General features: G+C 36.0%; 1 protein-coding gene across 3 annotated transcripts in view; it reads right to left on the reverse strand.

Moving 5' to 3' along the window:
• Positions 1-21,737, reverse strand: part of LOC138707751 (uncharacterized) — a 93,597-nt gene that overhangs the window by 52,159 nt on the left and 19,701 nt on the right. The window contains exons 1-2 of one of the 3 annotated variants that reach the window (XM_069837616.1): positions 21,131-21,472; positions 3,716-3,946 (exon numbers count right to left, since the gene is read on the reverse strand). In XM_069837616.1, coding sequence (XP_069693717.1) covers positions 3,716-3,946; positions 21,131-21,137 — 238 coding nt within the window. In that variant the 5' untranslated portion in view covers positions 21,138-21,472. Of the gene's footprint in view, positions 1-3,715; positions 3,947-4,299; positions 4,439-21,130; positions 21,473-21,737 lie in introns of those variants that run through there. The other 2 variants (XM_069837615.1, XM_069837617.1) reach the window with 2 other exon arrangements.

A 21,737-nucleotide genomic window follows, 5' to 3' on the forward strand; every position in this document is an offset into this window, starting at 1 on the left:
TGTGTGCATCGCATCATAAGAAATCAATGGGAGACAAGTACCACGAGACAAAATGTCGCGGCGCGGGCCGCGACTGATTCTGTGTGCACCCGGCCTTATATTTCAAATTCCTGCATTAACTGACTTTTTCCCATGGTGCAACAGCCCAAGGGGGACCAAAGCCGACCAGTCGGCTGCTGGCCTCACATCCATATACCCGAGCAGAGATGAACATTCATCCAACCAGAATAGAGGTTGGCATGATGATCCCTCCCAGGTGTTATAGCTGGTTTCTGTAACCAGATTTCACTACCTATCACAGTTTTCCAAATTCATCATGATACTGGATGAGCATCAGTCCCATACACTGGCCTAAATTTCATGAGAAAATACTTCCCCATGAGGACTCAAACAAGTGAGGATTCCACAATGCGAGTCCTAGGCATGCCTGAGACCAAGGATGCATAAGAAACAGCACCCAAATGAGCTTTGATTGTTTCCTATGCTTCCTGGCTGCAGTATACTGAATATGCTGTACAACTAGGAGCGACCGAAAGATGAGGGTGAACAAAATTAACATTATGAAGTCGAGATGCAGTAACTCTTTATACTTTCGTTTACACATTTTTAATAAATCCAATACAATTATTTAACAGCAGAAAATGTTATATATATATATATATATATATATGTATAGGCCTACGATTTTGAATAACAAACAAAATGTTCCTTGCACATTATAATATGAATTGAATAAATTAAAAATAACTGCATTCACGAATACAACTTTGGAAACTGCTCCAGTATTACATCATTGTCGCCATAACAGAAATACTTTTATGCGAAAACAAACCTTTTAAAATAAAATTTCGTCAGAATCTTTTCTTCGATTTCAGCCTCACACTATCCTTAATACGTCTCACAAAATGTTACTTTATGAAGCCAATCTCAGCATTGGGTGTTTGGCCTTTAATCTTGACTCTGTTAGGGTTGTGAAAACCTACCAGTATGTATGTGCTGGTGAAAATCGTAATATACTCATTTTCACTGCAAATTTGCAGTTCCTCGGACACAGTTCATAGTTTGAGGAATTATTAACAGTTAAGGAAGTCCTTGTCAATATACACACGAGGGCTATTCATAAAGTAACTTCCGTTTTCATATAGCGTGCGTAAAAACAGAGATAGTGGCGCTGCTCTTGCGGTGGAGTGTACCTTGAAGCAGTATGCGTCGAGCAGCAGTAGAGTCAAGGTAGTGTCTTTGTTCCTCTCTGAGCCACGTGCTGTCAAAATGTGTGCTGCAATCGCAAGTCCTGCCAGGTGTGAGGTACGTTCTATAATAAGATTTCTTGTGGCCAAAAAGTGTAAAGCTATTGAAATCCATCGCCAACTTTGTGAAGTTTATGGGCTAGACATAAAGAGTGAAGGTGGTGTAAGACAATGGTGCCGTATGTTAAAAAATGGGCGAACCAATGTCCATGATGAGGAGAGAAGTGGTCGACCGAGTATTGTGAATGCAGATCTGATTCATTTGGTTGACGAAAGGGTTAGAGCAAACTGCAGGTTCACTATGTCGGAGCTTAGTGAGGATTTTCCACAGATTAGTCGTACTCTTCTCTACAAAGTGATTACTGAAAGATTTGGGCTACTGGGAACTTTCTGCCAGATGGGTGCCTAAACTCCTTTCTGAGAAACAAAAGGCTCAGCGGATGGGAGCACCACTGTCCTTTCTTGAGCATTACGAAAGAGAAGGTGATGCTTTTCTCGATCAGATTGTGGCAGGAGATGAGACTTGGGTGTGGTATGTGAATGCAGAAACAAATCTTCAATCAATGCAGTGGGGCCATATTCACTCCCCGAAAAACCCACAAAGTGTCGTCAAACATTTTCCTCGAGGAAACTGTCTTCTGGGACAGAGAAGGAATTTTGCTAGTGGAGTTCTTGGAGAGGAATACCACAATTAACGCTGAGCGTTACTGTAACACACTAACAAACTTGTAAAGGGCCATTCAAAACAAACATCGTGACATGTTGAGCTCTGAGGTGATTTTCCTGCACGACAATACCCGGCCACATACAGCGCATTGTACTGCGACCAAACTGCAAGAGTTCAACTGGGAAATATTGGATCACCCTCCTTATAACCCAGATTTGGCGCCTAGCGATTATCATATCTTCATGCACATGAAGACATGGCTTGGCTTGAAGCGCTTTGATGATGACGAAGAGTTGAAAACCAGCATCGTAGGTTGGCTTCAGTCGCAGGTGACCGAATTCTACGATTGCGGAATTTCAAAGCTCGTCAAGTGTCTCAATGTGACTGGAAACTACTCTCTTTCCAGCTAAAGATTGAAGTAAATGTAAATAAATGCACGTGGCTTAATGGTTCCTGATTGGCTATTGGATGCACAATGCCTCCAAACGCATCCTTGTCATCTTCTTCTTCATATTAAAATAGTTCCTTCTAAAATAATAAAATGTATAATATACATGGAATACGAGTGAATTAAACATGCTTATAAGAACACTTTCTTACGATTTAAACAACATGTTTATATTAGTAGTTTCAGACATTGCGTGTTAAATCATTGTAACGTGTATTATGGCAACGCGCATGCGTAATAGGCATTAAATCCCTCCCAAGGTGACTTGCAGCTTCACAGAGCACATCAGCACGGCTGGTATAACACAGTGCGAGATTCAGTGTTTTCAACCTCAAATAAATTTCTGTAGAATTAAAGAAATTCTCCACTCTTCAAAGAATAACATTTAATCACGAATCTACAGAAAATTAAAAATCCACTATTCCCAGTAGAGAAATAATAAATATTAACCCTCTGTGAGCATTTTACGGGTTAGTTCAATGAATGTGTTGAAATGTCTGCAATATACCAGACGGTGGCTGCCCTGCGTGCTCACTTGCTGAAAATAATATGCCCTGGTGGCTGCTTTGGTAGCTAGCTTGCGATTGCGGAGTAATACATTCGGTTTTGTTTACGTCTACTTCAATCTTTAGTTGGAAATAGTTTATTTGGAAAAATAAACTAGAGTGTATACTTTCAAACGTATTGTAACCAAATTCTGTAACGTCATTCACAGGTTTGAAAAAACTAAACGGAAGTTACTTTATGAATAGCCCTCGTACATTACAGCAGTGCAGTATATGAAAAATCAATTAATTTTAGCTGCAACTCTGGAGGCAAATTTCCTGGATTTTCAGAATGGAAGCGACAAGAAGAGCTCTAATTTGTGTTGAACCATTTCCATTTAGTGCCTCTGAATACTTCATTTTTTAATAATGCAATGTTTTCCACATATTAAGGACAGTATGTCCCCTCCTCGTTCCATGCATCGCTACTCTACTTAATGTATGCATGGACAAACTTTGCACTGCATACAGTGCCATCTGCTAGCCATGTGCTTCAACCCATTCTGGCTTGAATATGCACTGCTGCCTTAGACTATAATACTACAGAACAGGATGCATTAATTGACTTGTAGACACTAAATAAGAACAATAGCGTAATGGTAAAACATTTTAGGAGAGGCTGCCATACACATACACACAGACAAGACAGCAACCTCAAAACAAACCTTTGGATGTCAGATATAAAGAAATTGCATATATCAATAAACATTTCTCAATGCTTCCTTTTTACATTTGATATTCAAAAGTAGTAAAATCATACTGTAGTATATTACTGATAATATAGTAAATACTATCTACTCATACTTACTAGTGCTGGAGGAATAGTTGTACCACGAATTTAATCCATCAATATAGTACTTCTGTTTGTATTCACTAAACTGGTCATCATTTGTTACTGTACTGATTCGGAGTTGGAAAACAATTAATATCATAAACACCATTGCCAGAAATATCATAAATAAGACTTTTTTTCTGAGCTGCATGTTGAACATTTGTAGCTGCTGTTTGTTTCGACAGAAGTAATCTGGCCACACATCAACTGAAAAATTAAACAAATATTTCTTCCATTCACATTGCTAATTTATTAAAATACAACATTTCAAATGACTATTTGTATATTCTTCTTTACATTGTATAGTAACATACACTATACAATACTGATAATGGACAAATATTCACAATTTATCTAGGTCGGATTTTTACCCACAACTATGGCTTTCTTACAACATTAAAACAGATTCTTAGCCACTGCATAAAACACACTCCACACACATACACAAAAAAAAGTATTGATGCAAAAATGTTTTAAACAATTAATTACGTAAGTTCAGTTTTTCTTATATATGGATTTATCTTATTACATTATGAACTAATGAACTGCAATAAAAATACCTGATTCTTCACTGTGACTGTCGCTGTTAGCAGTATCTGTCATTTACAGATGACTGATTATAGCGTAGGAGTCTTATCAATAGGAAACGGGTTTGTAAGTGCTTTAAGCTAACTTGCTACATTTATGAAATAGCAGTGTAATACCACTGGGTTTGAAAATGTTTTCCAATTGCAGCAAATGTAACTCCGTGTTCACTGTTTAATTGACGAAGTTCACGCCACTGCATACTTTCTTTTTAGTTGGTTATTTAACGACGCTATATCAACTACTACGTTATTTAGCGTCAATGAGATTGGTGATGGTGAGATGGTATTTTGCGACATGAGGCCGAGGATTTGCCATAGATTACCTGGCATTCACCTTATGGTTGGGGAAAACCTCGGAAAAAACCCAACCAGGTAATCAGCCCAAGCGGGGATCGAACCCACGCCCGAGCGCAACTTCAGACTGGCAGGCAAGCACATTAACCGACTGAGCCACACCGGTGGCTACTGCATACTACTGACTGGAGCTCCAGCTGATGTAAACTTGTGAGAGGCTCATTTGTGGTGGTACTCATTTGTCAAATGCGAGTTAAAATAAATGGTCCCAAACATTATTTACAAATATCAAGTGTGCTTCACTAGATTCATTCTCCAGTTAGTGTGTTGTGATCAAAATGGTTCTAACTGATATACCCACTCAAATATACTTGATGTCACTTTTAAATTTCAGTACTTAAAAATTCTGTTCCCACTTATCACCATTTTCCGTCTTTTTATCAGGTTTACTTTACACCAGAGGGCAGTGGGTTTAGCTTGTATGGGCCTGTTCTTACTCTCAGGCCCCGAACACGTGAGAGAGAAAATACTCCTGTTAAAGTGAATGCTTGTCAATCAGCAGTGTTCTCTTGAGCTGCGTCAACTCTTTGTCAATAAACAGAAATTCTGTTTGGGCCTGCACTTATATGGTAACAAATGGAGGAATATGCACTGATATAAAGAACAGCGGAACTCCATGCTTGGGCGCCTGAATTATATTTACGAGTTTGGGGTTCAGTTTTTAATGTCCCATGCTGAGGATTATTTTTTTTTTCGCATAAGTCTCTAAACAGTTTAAATAAATAATTATTTCCCTGTCAAAATTCCTTCTCATTCATATACTGATATACTGATCTTAATTTTACGTCAGAATATGATAACTGATAAAGTTGAAAGATTAGATATACTACTATTACAGCAACATTAATTTTAGACGACAGATAATTCAATTATGATAAACTGGAAATTTGTAATCATGATGACAACTTATACAGTGTGTTCCAGGAAGAAATTTCAATATTTTGGGAGATCACAGTATCGGCCAATTTGAACAAAAAAGTTCATATGAATATGTGGTCTATATCCAACATAACTCTGCCTTTGCTACAAATGCCAGATTGAGACTGAAAAAAGGTCATCCTGTGCATTTGACTATCACGCAAATATCGTCACAACATTGCCTACATAAACAACGTATGAATGAATGTTAATGTTATGTTTTATTTAACGATGCTCGCAACTGCAGAGGTTATATCAGCGTCGCCGGATGTGCCGGAATTTTGTCCCACAGGAGATCTTTTAAATGCCAGTAAATCTACTGACATGAGCCTGTCGCATTTAAGCACACTTAAATGCCATCGACCTGGCCTGGGATCGAACCCGCAACCTTGGGCATAGAAGGCCAGCACTATACCAACTCGCCAACCAGGTCGACTGAATGAATGAATGAATGAATGAATGAATGAATGAATGAAGAAAAACATATAAGTACTCAAAAACAAGCAGATGTTTCTACTAAGAAGCAAGAAACAAAATTAAGAACAACTCTTATTGGAAACAGATGCACAAATAGATATACAGTCCATAGCACAACATTTCTCACCAAAAAACATTTCAGTATACTGAACATGTGCACAAGTTTCACATTAATTGGATATCCATTTAATATTTTGGATAGCTACAAACATAATCAAAATAATTTAACAACCTTCCAGTAAATAACGTATTACCTTCTTTTACAGGACACATAATTTTGAAATGGCTTTTTTTTTTCTTTTTTTTTTTTTTTCTTATAAACCAGGGCAAGTACAAGCATGTGTGCTGCAATGCAACACAAACCAAGAGTCAGCTTGTCCCTCAGAAAAAATAATTTAAATTTACCAGTACATGATATTCAAGGTTGTTATCTGTCCTTAATACAAGAAATGTTTGTAGTACCGGTACATAGAAAACATTCGAAAATACAATACTACACTTTCTGGACATTTGAGAAGTTATACAATAAGTGAAATGAAAACAACTGACATGGGATTTTTAATTCCACTGATTACGTGGCCTACATCTTCAATTTTTTTGGTTAATACTTTACTAATTTTATATAAAGACCTATTAATATGTTACAATTGTACATATGAAATATGTTTGATTGCTTTATACTTCAGTTACTGAGCACACCATTCTCCCCCTTTATAAGATGGACTCGTCCTATGCTTTTATTTTTTTCCATTTCCCCTCATATGATATGGACTCATCCTATACTTTTATTCGTTTGTTCAGCAAATGACATCACTGTCTCCTTCTGCATGGTCCAACAGTAATACAATTTCCGACGCCCTTTTATCTTATCACTGCATGATGTCACTGTTACATGTTATACATAAAATGTGATATTTTTCCAGTTTGTACCTCCAATAGATGTAGTTAAGTCAAGAAGAGAAATATTTCAGTATAGGCAAGCAATGTAAAGCAGGTACCTTGTTGGTATTGAAAGTTAGTTTTCAGAGACATTTCCTTAGTACTCACAGACAAACGTATTCTTGTAATCAACTTGTATGGTAAATGCTGTGATAGTGAAGTCGGTACAAGAAAATGCATCTCTAAGTTATTAGGAAATTTGCATTAGGTGGTTCCTCAGTGCCAGTAAGTGTTATACAAGAAACATCAACTAAAATTAAAAGAAGAATATGTGTGAGATGAATCCTCAGTGCTAGATGACATTTATACTAAGAAAGCATCTCTTATAACCTTAAACTTTTAACATATTTTCTCTGTCATAAAAGGATTTCAAGGTGCAATGAAGTTAAAACTAGAACATCTGTCACAAAAAATTAATAAATAGATATGAAAAATAATATTATACTCACTATGATATAAAGAAATTCTATGAATTTGAAGCCTGAAAGATGCCAGTGATGGTCTAATTTTATGATCATGATGATGACAGTGAAGATGACCATTAATTTGTAACTGAAGTTTCCAAGTTACACATTTTCAGTTAACAATAGCTTCAATTGTCTTTGTTCCTAAGTACCTCAAACAAGAAAATAGTCATTCCATGTGAAAGAAACTTCAAAATGAAAAAAAAATCATCATAGAATGCAATATAAGTGTTGTAAACTAAATGCACAATCTGGAGGATAATAAAGCAATCATCAATGACTATCTTGGATTAGGCCTACTGGCCTGTTCCACTTCAGGTTGAATGCTCATTGAAAGAAATTCTCCACTGCTTTCTTGGTCGGCAAAGTCCAAGAAAGTGGTGTTTGGAAAATGCCAATTAACATGCATTTCATTCGCAACTGCTCTTGCTATATTCATTTTCATTTGAAACATTATGTCAGTCCTGGATAAAGTTCAAATGGTATGTATCTGTAGGTGGAAGTCATTATCTGACTGATTACATCCTAACAAAGAGCAAGTGACAGCCTGCCTCAGTCAATGAATGCCAAGTATATCTTACTATGTGTTGTGATAGTGAGTGCTTATTTTGCATTTCATTAAAAAAAAAATGTTATGTTTTATTTAATGACACTCGCAACTGCGGAGGTTATATCAGCGTCGCCGGTGTGCCAGAATTTTGTCCCGCAGGAGTTTTTTACATGCCAGTAAATCTACTGAGATGAGCCTGTCGCATTTAAGCACAATAGGGATATCTTATGCGAAGTTTTACTGCTAGATGGCTGGAGCGTTCCATGCGGCACAACATGTTGTAGGGCTATGTTATGTCATGTTACAGTTGATTACGTTTTCCCGCTTGTTGGATTTCTATGCGTGTCAAAATTATATTTACAATTATTTTGTATAACCTAGTATAATTTAATATAATTCAATATCTTCTTACCTCATAATTTAATTTAATTTACAATAAATAATAATGTAAACCTGTATAATACTGAGCGATTCCCCGAGATGGATGGAGAAATCTGCAGTATGCAGAATATAGATACGAGTAAATTGAATGTTTATGAGAACTCTGAGAACGAGGTGCACGAATAAAGAAACAGAAACTACCGGGATGTCGAAGGTGAATATTGCCCTCTTTAATCATTAGTATTTAAGAACTGTAAGCTAAAAACAGGATATGCAGCCACCAATGTGGTTTTTTTTATAGGGAAGGGACTATCGAGATTGAATTCCTTGTATTTTTTTCTGTAGTTGCAGAAAGATCAAATGCAATTCTTAATAGGATGATATAATATGATTGCAGTAGTATCACGATTAGTCGTGTGTTTTGTAGGTTAAAGACATGCAGTTTTGAATACTATGTAGGATTTTGAAAATTTTAAGTTAAAACATGGTTTTAATAATTAGGGTACAGTACATTAAAAACATTATTCACGAAATGGGTTTCACTATGGAGCATCCTGGATAATAAACATCCCAGTTTATCGAGAGTTTACTGCAGGCATAAACTTTGGAGATTCCTACAACTAATGCATAAAATCTAAGCTAACATAGCTCACTGTCGAGGTTGCATATGTTTTTATTAATTTTTCTTTTTCCTCTCCTAAAATGAAACTGTAGTCAACCATTCCTTACTTGAAGTAGTTACTTTTATTTAATAGCTAGCACTTTCGAGGCGCAATTTAATTACTTATATTTTTTAAGGTTTAAAGCATATATTCAGAATATTTCGGGACCTGATTGAAGACAAAAAGCTTTCCCTGGTGTTTACATATAGGAACATAACAAAAATTTGCCATTTCTAGTTGTTTTTAAGAGTATTTAATATACTAATACACTACCTATATCCTCAATGTTTATATACCAAAAAACAAATGCACACGCAAAGCGCATCCCTCAAAGTACACGTGTGCTATCTGTTGGTGCTAGTTCAGGATATTCCTATTAAATGCCATCGACCTGGCCCGGAACTGAACCTGCAACCTTGGGCATAGAAAGCTAGCGCTATACCAACTGAGCCAACAAGGCCAACTCCATTTCATTTCAATAATATGTACTTTTTTTCCTACTTTGAAGCGTTAATAACATTATCCATTACACGTTATAATGAAAGATTGTAAGTATGTGCTATTACACATATAAGAACGAAAAATGTTGCAAAAATATTCTAGTACTACTAATTTCAATTAAAATCTCCTTACATCATGTGTTAAATAGCAACTTCAGCTACAAATGTTGCAAGATACCAGAAGCACATAGCTTCTGTTTGTGGAATGGAGCATTGCATGCTGCGAAGAACTGCAAGAGAAGCTAAAACGTCTTTTAATAACAGTGAACTCGTTTTTCGATCTCCTGAGAAACAATATAATTGACGAAAAGGAATCAAAGACTTGGACGTCTCTGACAAACATGGATTGTCATATATTCTGTGAAAATGTAATACTACAATGTTTTAAATATGTCACACTTGCACTCCTGTGCCAACGAGCATTGTTTCCTGCACATGTACAGCTTCCTGCCTCTAATACTTTAATACAATTACTTCATACTTGGCAGTTCAAGGTATAACGGTCAAATCATAAAACACACTACATTAACATGCAATTATAAACAGAGGCACGACAGCCCATGAAGGAGACCATGACCGACCAACCAGCTGCTGGCTTCACGTCCACATGCCGAAGCATAGGTGGACGATCATGCAACCAGAATGGAGGTATCGTGTTATCACGATGATCCTCCCAGCCATTATAGCTGGCTTTTATAACTGGATTTCGCTCCTATCATAGCTCCCCAAGTGCATCACGATACTGGATGGACACTGGTCCCATACACTGGCCGAAATTTCATGAGAAAATTTCTTCCCTCATGAGGACTCGAACCAGCATGCATTCCATAACGCGAGTCCTAGGCAGGAAGCCATGGTGCAGACACATTAATATGTAGTTATGTGAATTCAAAAATCATGTCACTATTAGTAAGTAGTAGTGATAGTGGTGGCAGAAGTAATAGTGTATTTAGGGAAACTTTCAAATGTAAAGGGGGCAAGAAGTAGCACTGCGGTTAAGACATAACACTGCAAGCTGGAAGGGTAGTGGGTTCGATTACCGATGGAGTCATGAATTTTTCCATTGATCTAATCCTTCAAGGCATACTATGGCCCTGGGGTCTACTCAGCCTCTAACAGAAATGAGTACCAGGGGCATTTCCTTAGAGATAAAAGCAGCAGACACATAGGACTGACATTCCTACTTCCATTAAATGCCGACTGTCTGTAAAGGTAGGAGCCTTAACATCTCGCCACAAACTGAACCAATTTGGCATGTCATGGGGTTTATTTCACCTTTACGTTTACCCTCAAATGTAAACGCTATTCAAAACTGAAATTCAATGCAACGTCCTGAGCCCTATATGGTACAGAGTTATTTTAAGTCCTGTAAATCTAAGACAGAGGACCACACCTTTACTTCCTTTCCAGGAAAAGTCACATGCTGAAGATTTCACCTATCATTAGAATCCACCAGTTTCAGTCAGGTCTGAACCTACAAATCTTAGATCCACTGGCTAGTAAACAGATGTTAACTTGATGCAAACAACTTTCACCTCGTGTTTTATCATGTAACCATGGTGTGAGTCCTACACCTCACCAAATTCAGAAGACAGAATGGATCAAATGATCTAACTCGTGGTTTGTTATTAGTTTATTTTATCAACTGCAATGGGTATCTAGCATATGAGTGAAATGAAGATGAAAATGCCAGCGTGTTGTGTTTCTTTCATTTGTTCTCCTTGTAGATCTATCTCGAATTTTGTAAATTTTATTTCGTTCAAGTATGGAGTGGCCAGCCATATCCTACTCCCCCGCCCCCTTCACTTGAGAGGGTGGTCAGGCAGTCCTTATCATCTGGTCTTGCAATGGCCGACTGCGCTTTCCCCACTAAATGACCTCACACTCCAGTGCCACCCTCAGACCAAGTTGTTTCTGCTTCAATATGTGAGGGGGTGCTTACTGAAGCTTCATCCCTCTTCACTGCCCAACGTCACGTCATTAGTCACGTGAAGTGGCGCAGGCATATAATTATAGCCCACAGACTGAGACAGTAGTGTGTTCCAGAGGCCAGAAGTGCTCACAACTCCTCTTAATCTTATCCTCTACTCCCTACCATTCACTCTTATAGAAATTCTGACTTCGATGCCCCCCTATATTCATCCCGGCTTACTCGACCTCAGTTCCTCTTTCGAACTCCTCTGTCAAAAAGTCGCGAAGCTAGGCTCGTTTGATCCATCGACGTCCATGGGGCTTGTTCTCGCTGTCGAAAAGTCACTAAGCTAGGCTAGCTCAATCCATCAATTGCGAAAACTAACCTTGATTCCAGTTTCATCTCTCTCGTTTTCCTACCCCCACATCATACCTTCTAGGCAAGCTTAACTCTCCTACTCAGGCACTCCCGTTACCCCTGTCTCCTTACACACAAATTCTGAATCACTATTGTAACTTTCCACATCGATGTCTCAGGAAAAACTTCTAAATTACCAATTTCTACCGCAACTCTCTTGTTTTCCTTACTCCAGAACATAATATTTTGCTTGTCAATTTTCAATAAACAAATATTGTTAACACAGTTTTCCTTTCCTTCACCATAATAACACTCAACCACCTTTAAGCTTCAGCCCTCTTGTCCCGTCACTCCTGTTTCCTCTCTCTCCACCTCAACAACATGGCAGAGGGACATCAAGGGAGTCCAGCGCACGACAAGTGAAATGAGCACAGAAAATTACCCAGCATTTGCTCTTAATGGGTTTAGGAAAGAACTCCGGAAAAAAACTCAACCAAAGAACCTGACCCAAGCAGAATTTGAATGCAGGCTCATTTGTTTCATGGCCAGAACATGCTAAATGTTACTCCACAGTGGTGGGCTCTTTAACTCTTGGTGGTTGTGGTGGTCTGTGTGGGGGTGGTGCTGAAATCGGATATACTGCATAAAATGTATTGCAGATTTCCAAAATACGCTTAAAAAAATCACGCAATGTGATGCAGAAATTACTGAAAATATCCACTAAATGAAAGAAAAAATAAAAATGTGTAAGTATTACATATATGGAACAAAATTTATGTAGGAGAAATAAGTATTAAATGGAATAACTGGCAACAATGTATGATGTCATGGTTTTGGATTGATCGATACTTATGGCTGTCATGACGACCACTCAGAAACAAAACTAACTGTAAAATCTTAAATATTTTTCAATCAGATTTTACGTCAGGAAATTTATCTGTAACCTATAATTAAAATTTTCCAAGAAAGCAACAATTAGATGTCACTGAACTTACAGTAGAGTGTGTCATGGAAATACCTATTTTCCAGCAGTGTGTATGCTCCTGTGATTTGGTACCATTTGTGTATGGTAACTGTCATAAATACACATTATGAAACACTTTTCGAAGAAGAACAAAATGGGTTCCGAAAGGGAAGACATGCTGCAATGGATATTTTACATTACAATTATTGATGGAAAAACACAGGGAATTCAACTTAGAAACACATATTGCTTTCACTGAATTGGGAAAAGCATCTGATAGGGTGAACAGAAATAAATTATTAAATGTATTAGCCACATACCATGTTCCACAACAACTTATAGCAAAAACAAATCTAATTGTAGTAAGGTGTGACAATAAATTATCGCAATGGGCAGAAATTCATACAGGAGTAAGACAAGGTTGCGGCCTTTCACCATTGTATATATATATGTATGTATATATATATATATATATATATATATATATATATATATATATATATATACACACACACACATACACACACACGAATCAAATAATTTGAGAGTAGAAACAATTACCTCATGAATATATACTACTCAATAGACATTTACAACTAGACGATTTAGCTCTGGTGGCATCCTCAGAAGATGAATTACAACATTCAATTTTTAATTTTAACAAAATTGGAATTAAATATGATATGAAAATCAATAAAGAAAAAACTAAAATTATGGCCTTATGCAGAAAATACCCTGTGCCTAGCAAAATATGTTTAGATTCAAAAATATTAGAAAAAGTAAATTATTTTACATATCTTGGATACACATTATCTTTTTTCGATGAAGTAGACATTTCACAGAAAATTTCTAAACACACCAAAGCAATGGGAATAATTAACATTATGAAACCTTCCCTAGTACATACTACAATTTGCCTATACAAGACTTTGGCGAGACCTGTACTTTTTTACAGCAGTGAGGCATGGACAATGAGGAAGAAAGACGAAAGCAGAATAACGGCCAACGAAATGAAATTTATGAGATATACAGCAGGATATACGAAATGGGATCACAAACGCAATGAAGATGTAATGGAAGAATTATAATTAGAACCTGTAATTAACCACGTAAAACATTATTGGAACAACTGGATAAATCATCTGCATCGCATGAATACAGACAGAATCCTAAAAGTCATGCTCCACTATGGTCCAAACAGGAAGAGAATTCTCAGTCGTCCAAAGAAGCGCTGGATTGAAAATTCAACTGTGAGATCGTAACAGGCCATATGGCCTAATACTTGAAGGGAAGACGAAGAAGAAAAAGAAGAAGAATTGTTATAAACACAGATATTCATTTACATTAGATGCACAAAAACTAAATCTTTAAAAAATACTCCCACATTAGGTTCATAATAAAGTTCTATGGAATTACATACTACCACAGTCTAGTATATACAGTCACAAAGCTTGAGTTGTGAGGGTGCTAGGAACAATAGACTGTGCCAGTACTATTTTGCATTGTCTGTAATGAGGCGATAGTACCGATCCTAGTGGTTAGCAACTATCTATGGATGCATATTTACTACATATTGAGCTTCGTGACTGTATATACTAGACTGTGGTGCTACTCCATACAAGGAAACAGTGAAAACGAGTGAAAACTATCCACCAAACGGAGATTATATAAAAAAAAAAAAAAAGGGATCTCAAAAAGAAAGTATACTTAACTGAAGAAATAATTATTAGGCTTAATGACACCTGTGCGGTACTACTACTAACATGTTCGTAAAATCTGTATTTCTAATTAAACAATAAGAGCAGAAACCTAAATTTAGAACATTTTTAGTTTAATTCTTTAATGAGGTAAAAAATGATGAAAATTCTGTGTAAAGACTCAACAGGAAAGAACAGTAACACACCTACAGTACAAGAGTCTTTTATTGTATGTTGAAATCTGTGTTTCATAAGGCTCTAATATTTGATCAATAGAATTCCCGGATATAAACTCATGTGATGTTTACCTGCTGGGAAAATTTAAACATCAAGTCTATGAAACAAACTCTCGACAAGTCTGTGCATGAAAAGTTGCATTCATTTACACATATGATTATTAGTAAGATAGCTGTGATTTTTATGTCAAGCAGTGACATTGAGAAGCCAAAAAAAATTTCAAATGTTCAAGCATTTTATTAGTAATGAAATATTTTGATCAGGAAAAATCAATGCACCATTTCATTGTAGGGAGTCTTAGCTTCGTTTTAAATTTTAGGAAACTGATAATCTTAATGTGACACACAGATAAATGTTTACTAAATATAGAAATTATTTTTAAATAAATTTTTGGGCATATTTTTCAACATAAAAAATTTTAGAAAAATTCTGCACATGCATTTTTAGCAATATCTAAATTATATAAAATTTTCAAGAAGATACGATGGAAATTGTAGAAATGAAAAAATTCAGTAGCACATCGTCTTAATCACACCCACTGCAGTAAGTTGTCCTATTCCTTTTTTGGTAGTGATAAAGCTCTGAAATTTTAATAGTATTATCTAAAGTTGTCACAAAACATTTTCACAACTGTAGGTTAATTAAGTCTTATTGATTATAATAACAGCAAATCATCTTATATAAGCTCAATAATTTAACAACAGCACCATGAAAACATCTGACAACAGAAGATACAGTAAATCGAATTTTCTTTCATTCTGCATATTTTAATTATGATATTTATGTTTATTACCGATGCATAAAAAGCTAATCTGCAAGTATCAATAAAAATGAAAAACCATTCTCTTCATTTCGTACAGTTATGACAACAATAAAAAAAACTGGAACAGCCAAAATTTAAAATTACTCTCCATTTCTAACTTACAAAGAGTATATAAACATGCGAAAATTTTCAAAACCTAGAACCTACCTGGAGAGGAACCAATTAGCTATAGAAGTGGCATGAATACGAATCTCACCTACAATGGTACACTACATGAGGAGTAAGTGAAAGCTTGCAGAGCTATGCTTCTTTGTAGGTTACAGTAACTATTTGAATAGGAGAGGGAGTTCAATGTTTACAGCTTACATAAGTAGCTTGTGACAAAACTGAATGAGTTTTACAGTTTTTCATAATTACACACAAAATATAGGAAATAAATACTTTTAATTTACACATATCTGGTAATAAATGATTTTTACTCACTGATGCTCTCCAACTCCAAAACAATGATTAGGAGAGGATTCTAATTTACATATAGCCTATCTGGTAACAAAAGGAAATTGATGATCTTTACTTATTGATGCACTCCAACGTCAAAACAATGATAGGTGAGGATTTTAATTTACATATACCTGGTAACAAAAGCAAATTTATGATCTTTAATCATTGATGCTCTCTAACTCCAACACAATGATAATGATAATGATGATGATAATAATAATAATAATAATAATAATAATAATAGTAGTAGTAGTAGTAGTAGTAGTAGTAGTGGTGGTGGTAGTACAGAGCTATTATCATCATACATTCCAGAAAAGAGTGGCCGACTGGCCACCTATGCCCTGCATGGTTTCTGCTGCGCGCTAACCCTTTCTCCCGCGCAAACGAGCTCCAGTAGCCATATGGCATTCAGTGTGCTTAGAAATCATGTAATGAAACTATCTATTCTTCAAGTGTACAACGTTAGTGTATAAAGTTTAGTGATTATTGTGTATTTAGGTAATGCCTAGCAACAAATTCTCATTGTGTGAACATGTATATATGTACAATACATACATAAAAGGCAGAAGGTCGTGTGCGAAAACAAGACGAAATTTTCGAATAAAGTTTCCAAACAGACTTGCGCCTTCTGCCAAAACAATTAGACGACTCGCTAAAAGATTTAAAGAAACAGGCTCAGTGAAGAATCGAAAATCAAGCAGAAAATGTAATGTTCTTATGCAGAGTGATTGTCAGTGTATTTCCAACAAGATTCTGCCACTGCTCTTACAGCTGCCGTGTCAATGAGGGAATTGAGGCATATTTTCGGTATGAGACTACTCAGTAATAATTTCAGGCTTCCACAAAGCCCAGATATAACACCCTGTGACTTTTATTTATGGGGGACACTAAAAGGTAGGGTTTATAGGAAAAATCCTCATTCTATAGATGAACTAAAAGACTATATACGAGAAGAAATCCAAGCTATCAATGATGTGTAACTTCAGAGTGTTGTTCATTTGTTTATCAGAAGATGTCAGTTGTGTGTGGCAGCAAACGGGGGCATTTTCAGCAACAATGTGAGCATGATAAGTCCAAATTATTGAACATTTATTGTTAGTACTGTTATATATTGGAGAAGCACCAGAGAAATGGTTATGCACTCAGCAGAAACCACACAGGGTGCAGCCGAACCGGCAGCTTTTTTCTGGGATGTATAATAATAGCTCTGTATTAGAGTCGAAATAGATGCTGAGGTTTTTCTTAGTATCACTTAAAGGAATAATTGAATTGTTAAGAGAGAAAGGCTGAATAATGTTCACATTAATAGAGGATAGAAGCCTTTGCTGTCCTAAGAGAATGGGTTGGGTTTTATCTGGATTGAGATTTAGTCCAAATTTTCTTGCCGAATTATTGAATGACAAAAGATCGCCATTGAGGCTCGATAAATATTCATTAAGGATAGGAGAGGATTTTAATTTACATATTCTGTATCTGATAACAAAAGAAAATTGATGATTTTTACTTATTTATGCACTCCAACTCCAAAACAATGATAGAAAGTAAGATTATTGAGAAAGTCCATAGTTTCAATTCCTGGGTGCTCATGTAAAGGGGGTTAAATTAAATTGTAAGGTATGTAAACTTCTTTCCTTTGGTACTGAACAAAACCCCTTTGTATCCCAAAATAAGGAGCACTGTAACTGCATCATGGATGGAACCATGATTTAACCCCTTTAACACAAGACAGAAGTAATCGTGAAGGGTTCAAATCTTTACTTATCCCACTTTAGCCGATTCATACTTAACCCCCTTTACACGAGCACCCGCAAATTATTATAGATGCACAGACATAGACAACAAAGCCCCATGTAGGTTTATTAACAAATGGAAAAAAAATTAACATCAAAATAATTCAAATACAAACAAAGTTTCGTAAAACTATGGTCATTGCAATCGCATTGCACAGCACTGGACATATCAAAACTTAACAGAAAGAGAAAATATAAATACTGTTCTTGAGACATGACAGGACAAACACTTAAGATGAGGAAAGAGTGAAGACATAATGAAACACCATGGAGTGGAAAACCACAATATTACATTGAAAAACCACAGCAAGAACCAGAACGAACATTTAAGTCACATGGCAGACAGCAGTATTCCAAAATTAATGCTGCTTTATTTGCAGTGTGGAAGAAGAGATTTTGAAAAACTGCAGAGAAAAAGATGGAGGAACCAACTCTATCAATGGGGACAGAATGAATCATGAATCTGTGGGTCCACACTATTAAGAAGGCAGTAGTAGTGGTGGTGGTGGTGGTGGTGGTGGTGGTGGTGGTGGTGGTGGTGGTGGTGGTGGTGGTGGTGGTGGTGGTGGTGGTGGTGGTGGTGGTGATGATGATGATGATGTTGATGAGGATGACCAATAAATCAGTTTGGATGAGCTGTACTGATTTATTCAAAATGATACACAATGCACTCACATAGCCTAATTGTACTTCCTATATACTAAGCAGTAGAAATAATCTACAATCTCAATTAATCCAATCTTCCCAAAACTGATCATAATGGTGAAGTACAGAGAGTTCGCCATGAAAAAGGTTTCACTCAGTTAATGCTAAAGATCAGACGCAACTGCCAAGGAAATAGAATGTACATTTCCCTTGGACAGAGAGTGGAAATATTTTGTGTTGCGTAGTATGAACAGGTAACATAGGCTGAAGGGATGTCAAGGTTAGAACATTAGGGATGTCAAGGTTAGAACATTAGTATACAGCTGACTTCCATTTGGTGCAGTTCAGTTTAGTTTGTGGCAATGTGGTACACGTACATTAGAAGGGCAAATCTTGATTATGATATTATGAAAAAATTGTACAAAATTCTGTGTGCTATATTTCCAGCACTTTTAAGGTAAGCCAATAAATGACATTTGAAATGCAATGTAAATCGCGAGAATCTATTGCCGAAACCGAAGATGCTGAATTACTTCTAATCAGGTCATTACACATCCATGTCATTTTTTCGAACAGCATTGTACTAGGCCTAAGTGAAACCTCTTCCCAGGTGTATACCTAATATAAGTACAGTATGTATCTATTTTGAATTAACTTCCTTATATTTCAGCATAACACGTAACAGTAGGCTACATTATATGATACACGTAAATATTCTCGAACATGTTAAGAATACCTAGGCTATATGGAACCGATAAAAAATAAAGTCAAAATCTTGTTGTAGAAGAATAGGTAGGCAAGAATGTTACATACGATAATTCAAAACGAAATGAAAATGACTAGCCTAGACTATACTTCATGCGTATCATTCTCCTATGAATTCACTCTCGGATAATGAATATGAACAAAATATACCCAATAATTTAGACAAATTGATATAGATTTACATACAGATGCTAAGAAACACGTTTTCTTTATCAGATACTTAAAACTTCTATTTAGACTAATTATCGCAATATTTTTTGAATAATAATTTAATTTTAAACTTCGTAAAATGAGAACCTAAAAACAAACAGACGACATTTATTATACAGCAAACCACGTATTAAGTTAGTAAATTTCAAATAACTGTATCACTACATGCTATTACAGTAGAATTTAAATAACCGGAAAGCACTACCAAATGTAAGTGCAGAAAACTTTTTTTTTTCGTTAATTTTTTGTACTGTACTTTTTTGCACGTTTCCAGTTTGATAATCGAGGTTCCACTGTATTAACACTGTCGTAGTTGTCATTATTCCCAACAACTATGAGCAACAGGTAATTTAATTGTTCTTGTTGGCCTCTTTTAGAACCTCATTAAAACATGTCTTAGGTCGGAGTTCTCTTAGACTCAACTCAAGTAAACTGCACTCAACTAGTCTAACCTGAAATCATTGTTCAGAATTTCGCTCTTCCAACAATAACAGCTTGAGCACAATATACGGGTAATAGTTTCAACAAGCAGGTAGGCCTAAGTCAAACAATGACCTCTGGTGAAAATTCACTTCACCAACGTATTAGAGATAGAGCCTACCATCTATGAAAGTTCGATCTCCGTGAAGTTTGTCAGACACGGTGAAATTTTCCATATTTCTAGTATACTACATATATGTCGCATAAACTAGGGACGACCAAGACGTCGGTGGATCAACCAAGGACATTTTTCCTAGATTCAAAGTAGCAGACCACATGATCTATCACAGAACAATTCATGATTCTTAATAAATGGTCACCCTTCGAATCGAAAATAAGCATGCATTATAACAGAAATGGATGTCCATAAACAGGACACGCATACCAAATGTATGAGTTCAAAATAATAGCTGACTTTTAATATTCTATTTGTACTTTTGTACTAAATATGTTATGACGGGTGTTGTGAGCACTTATGTCCATCTTTTAATAAAACGGTTAGCTTTACAGTTTTTCAAACGATGCAGTATGGCGATAATGTAACTGTGGTTAAATGAGATGTCTAGGGAAATCATATTTAGAGAAAATCACATCTAGCAGGTTTCTTCCCATTCCAAATCTTACATGATCTACAGGGGATCGAATTCGGTTACTAATGCCTAGACCTATGGCAATATCATGTTAAGTTAGAGGGCTATGGATCAGGCAAAGACATTTAACCATCTTCGTCATATGTATTTAATTAAGAAGCAGCAAAGTTGTGACAGATGCACATATATGTACGTAGCAAAAATACATGCATTTCTGCAAAATATCAAAATTAATGAGACTAACTTATGTTTGTGTCAATGAATACTGCACTGATTCGAAATAATAATCAATTAAAAAACGCAAAATTTATTACACAGAACACGACGGTGGACAAATTACTCACAAGGTATGTCACTTTCAACTTATCAATAAACATGCTGTGTAGATATTACGAATGACATTCTGTATCAACATTCATGACTACGCTATAAAAGAAGAGAAAATGGAACATACACTTTCTCTTCATGCATACGCCAAACGTCATTAGGAATGTGATATGGTATACAATGTGATCGAAATCATAAATATAGGTTAAGCTTATGTATACAACACAGGCGAGTACGCTGCACAACACACTTGTTTTCAGTATGATCTATAATAAACATAAAATATATATAACTAAAGAAGATAATATAGTTTATAATTACATCTCATTTATGAAAATTGTAATAAATTCCAATTCCTCGCTCGTAACACTACTACCAAATTATCTCACAAGCATAACCTTGATGCAATTACGCGAAGCCACTAACGTGTCACTTCCGCCTTTTTGCTCTTCCTAGCCTTCGCTTTAATGCATTTGGCCAGAATCAAATAAGTTTATGGATCCCAAGTTTATTCCAAGTTTATTTTCACTTTTTTTTTATATTTAATGATAAAATGTAGGAGCTTATGATTATATTAAACTCGACAAAGAAATGCATGAATGGACACAAAAATTGGCTAATTACATGTGCTCAACCATTCACTTCACTCCACTGACACTTATTTATGCAGTGTTGCCAACAAATCGTCACCTCGAAATCGCCAAATAGGATGTTAAATGTCGCTAAATTCAATTTACAAGTAAAAAAGGGTACCGATATCTAGAGAAACGGGTAAGATTAACAATGGCAAAAATATATCGTAACTTTTAGAGATATAAATCATCCATATCCTCCTCTTTTACTGTAGCTGCAGAGTGGAAGACAAGGATTCATATAGGCCTGAAGTGGAACGTATACATAGACAAATAAATACACATCAGTATTTCCG

Source organism: Periplaneta americana, chromosome 10 (genome assembly GCF_040183065.1).
Source record: "Periplaneta americana isolate PAMFEO1 chromosome 10, P.americana_PAMFEO1_priV1, whole genome shotgun sequence".
NCBI classification, from domain to species: domain Eukaryota; kingdom Metazoa; phylum Arthropoda; class Insecta; order Blattodea; family Blattidae; genus Periplaneta; species Periplaneta americana.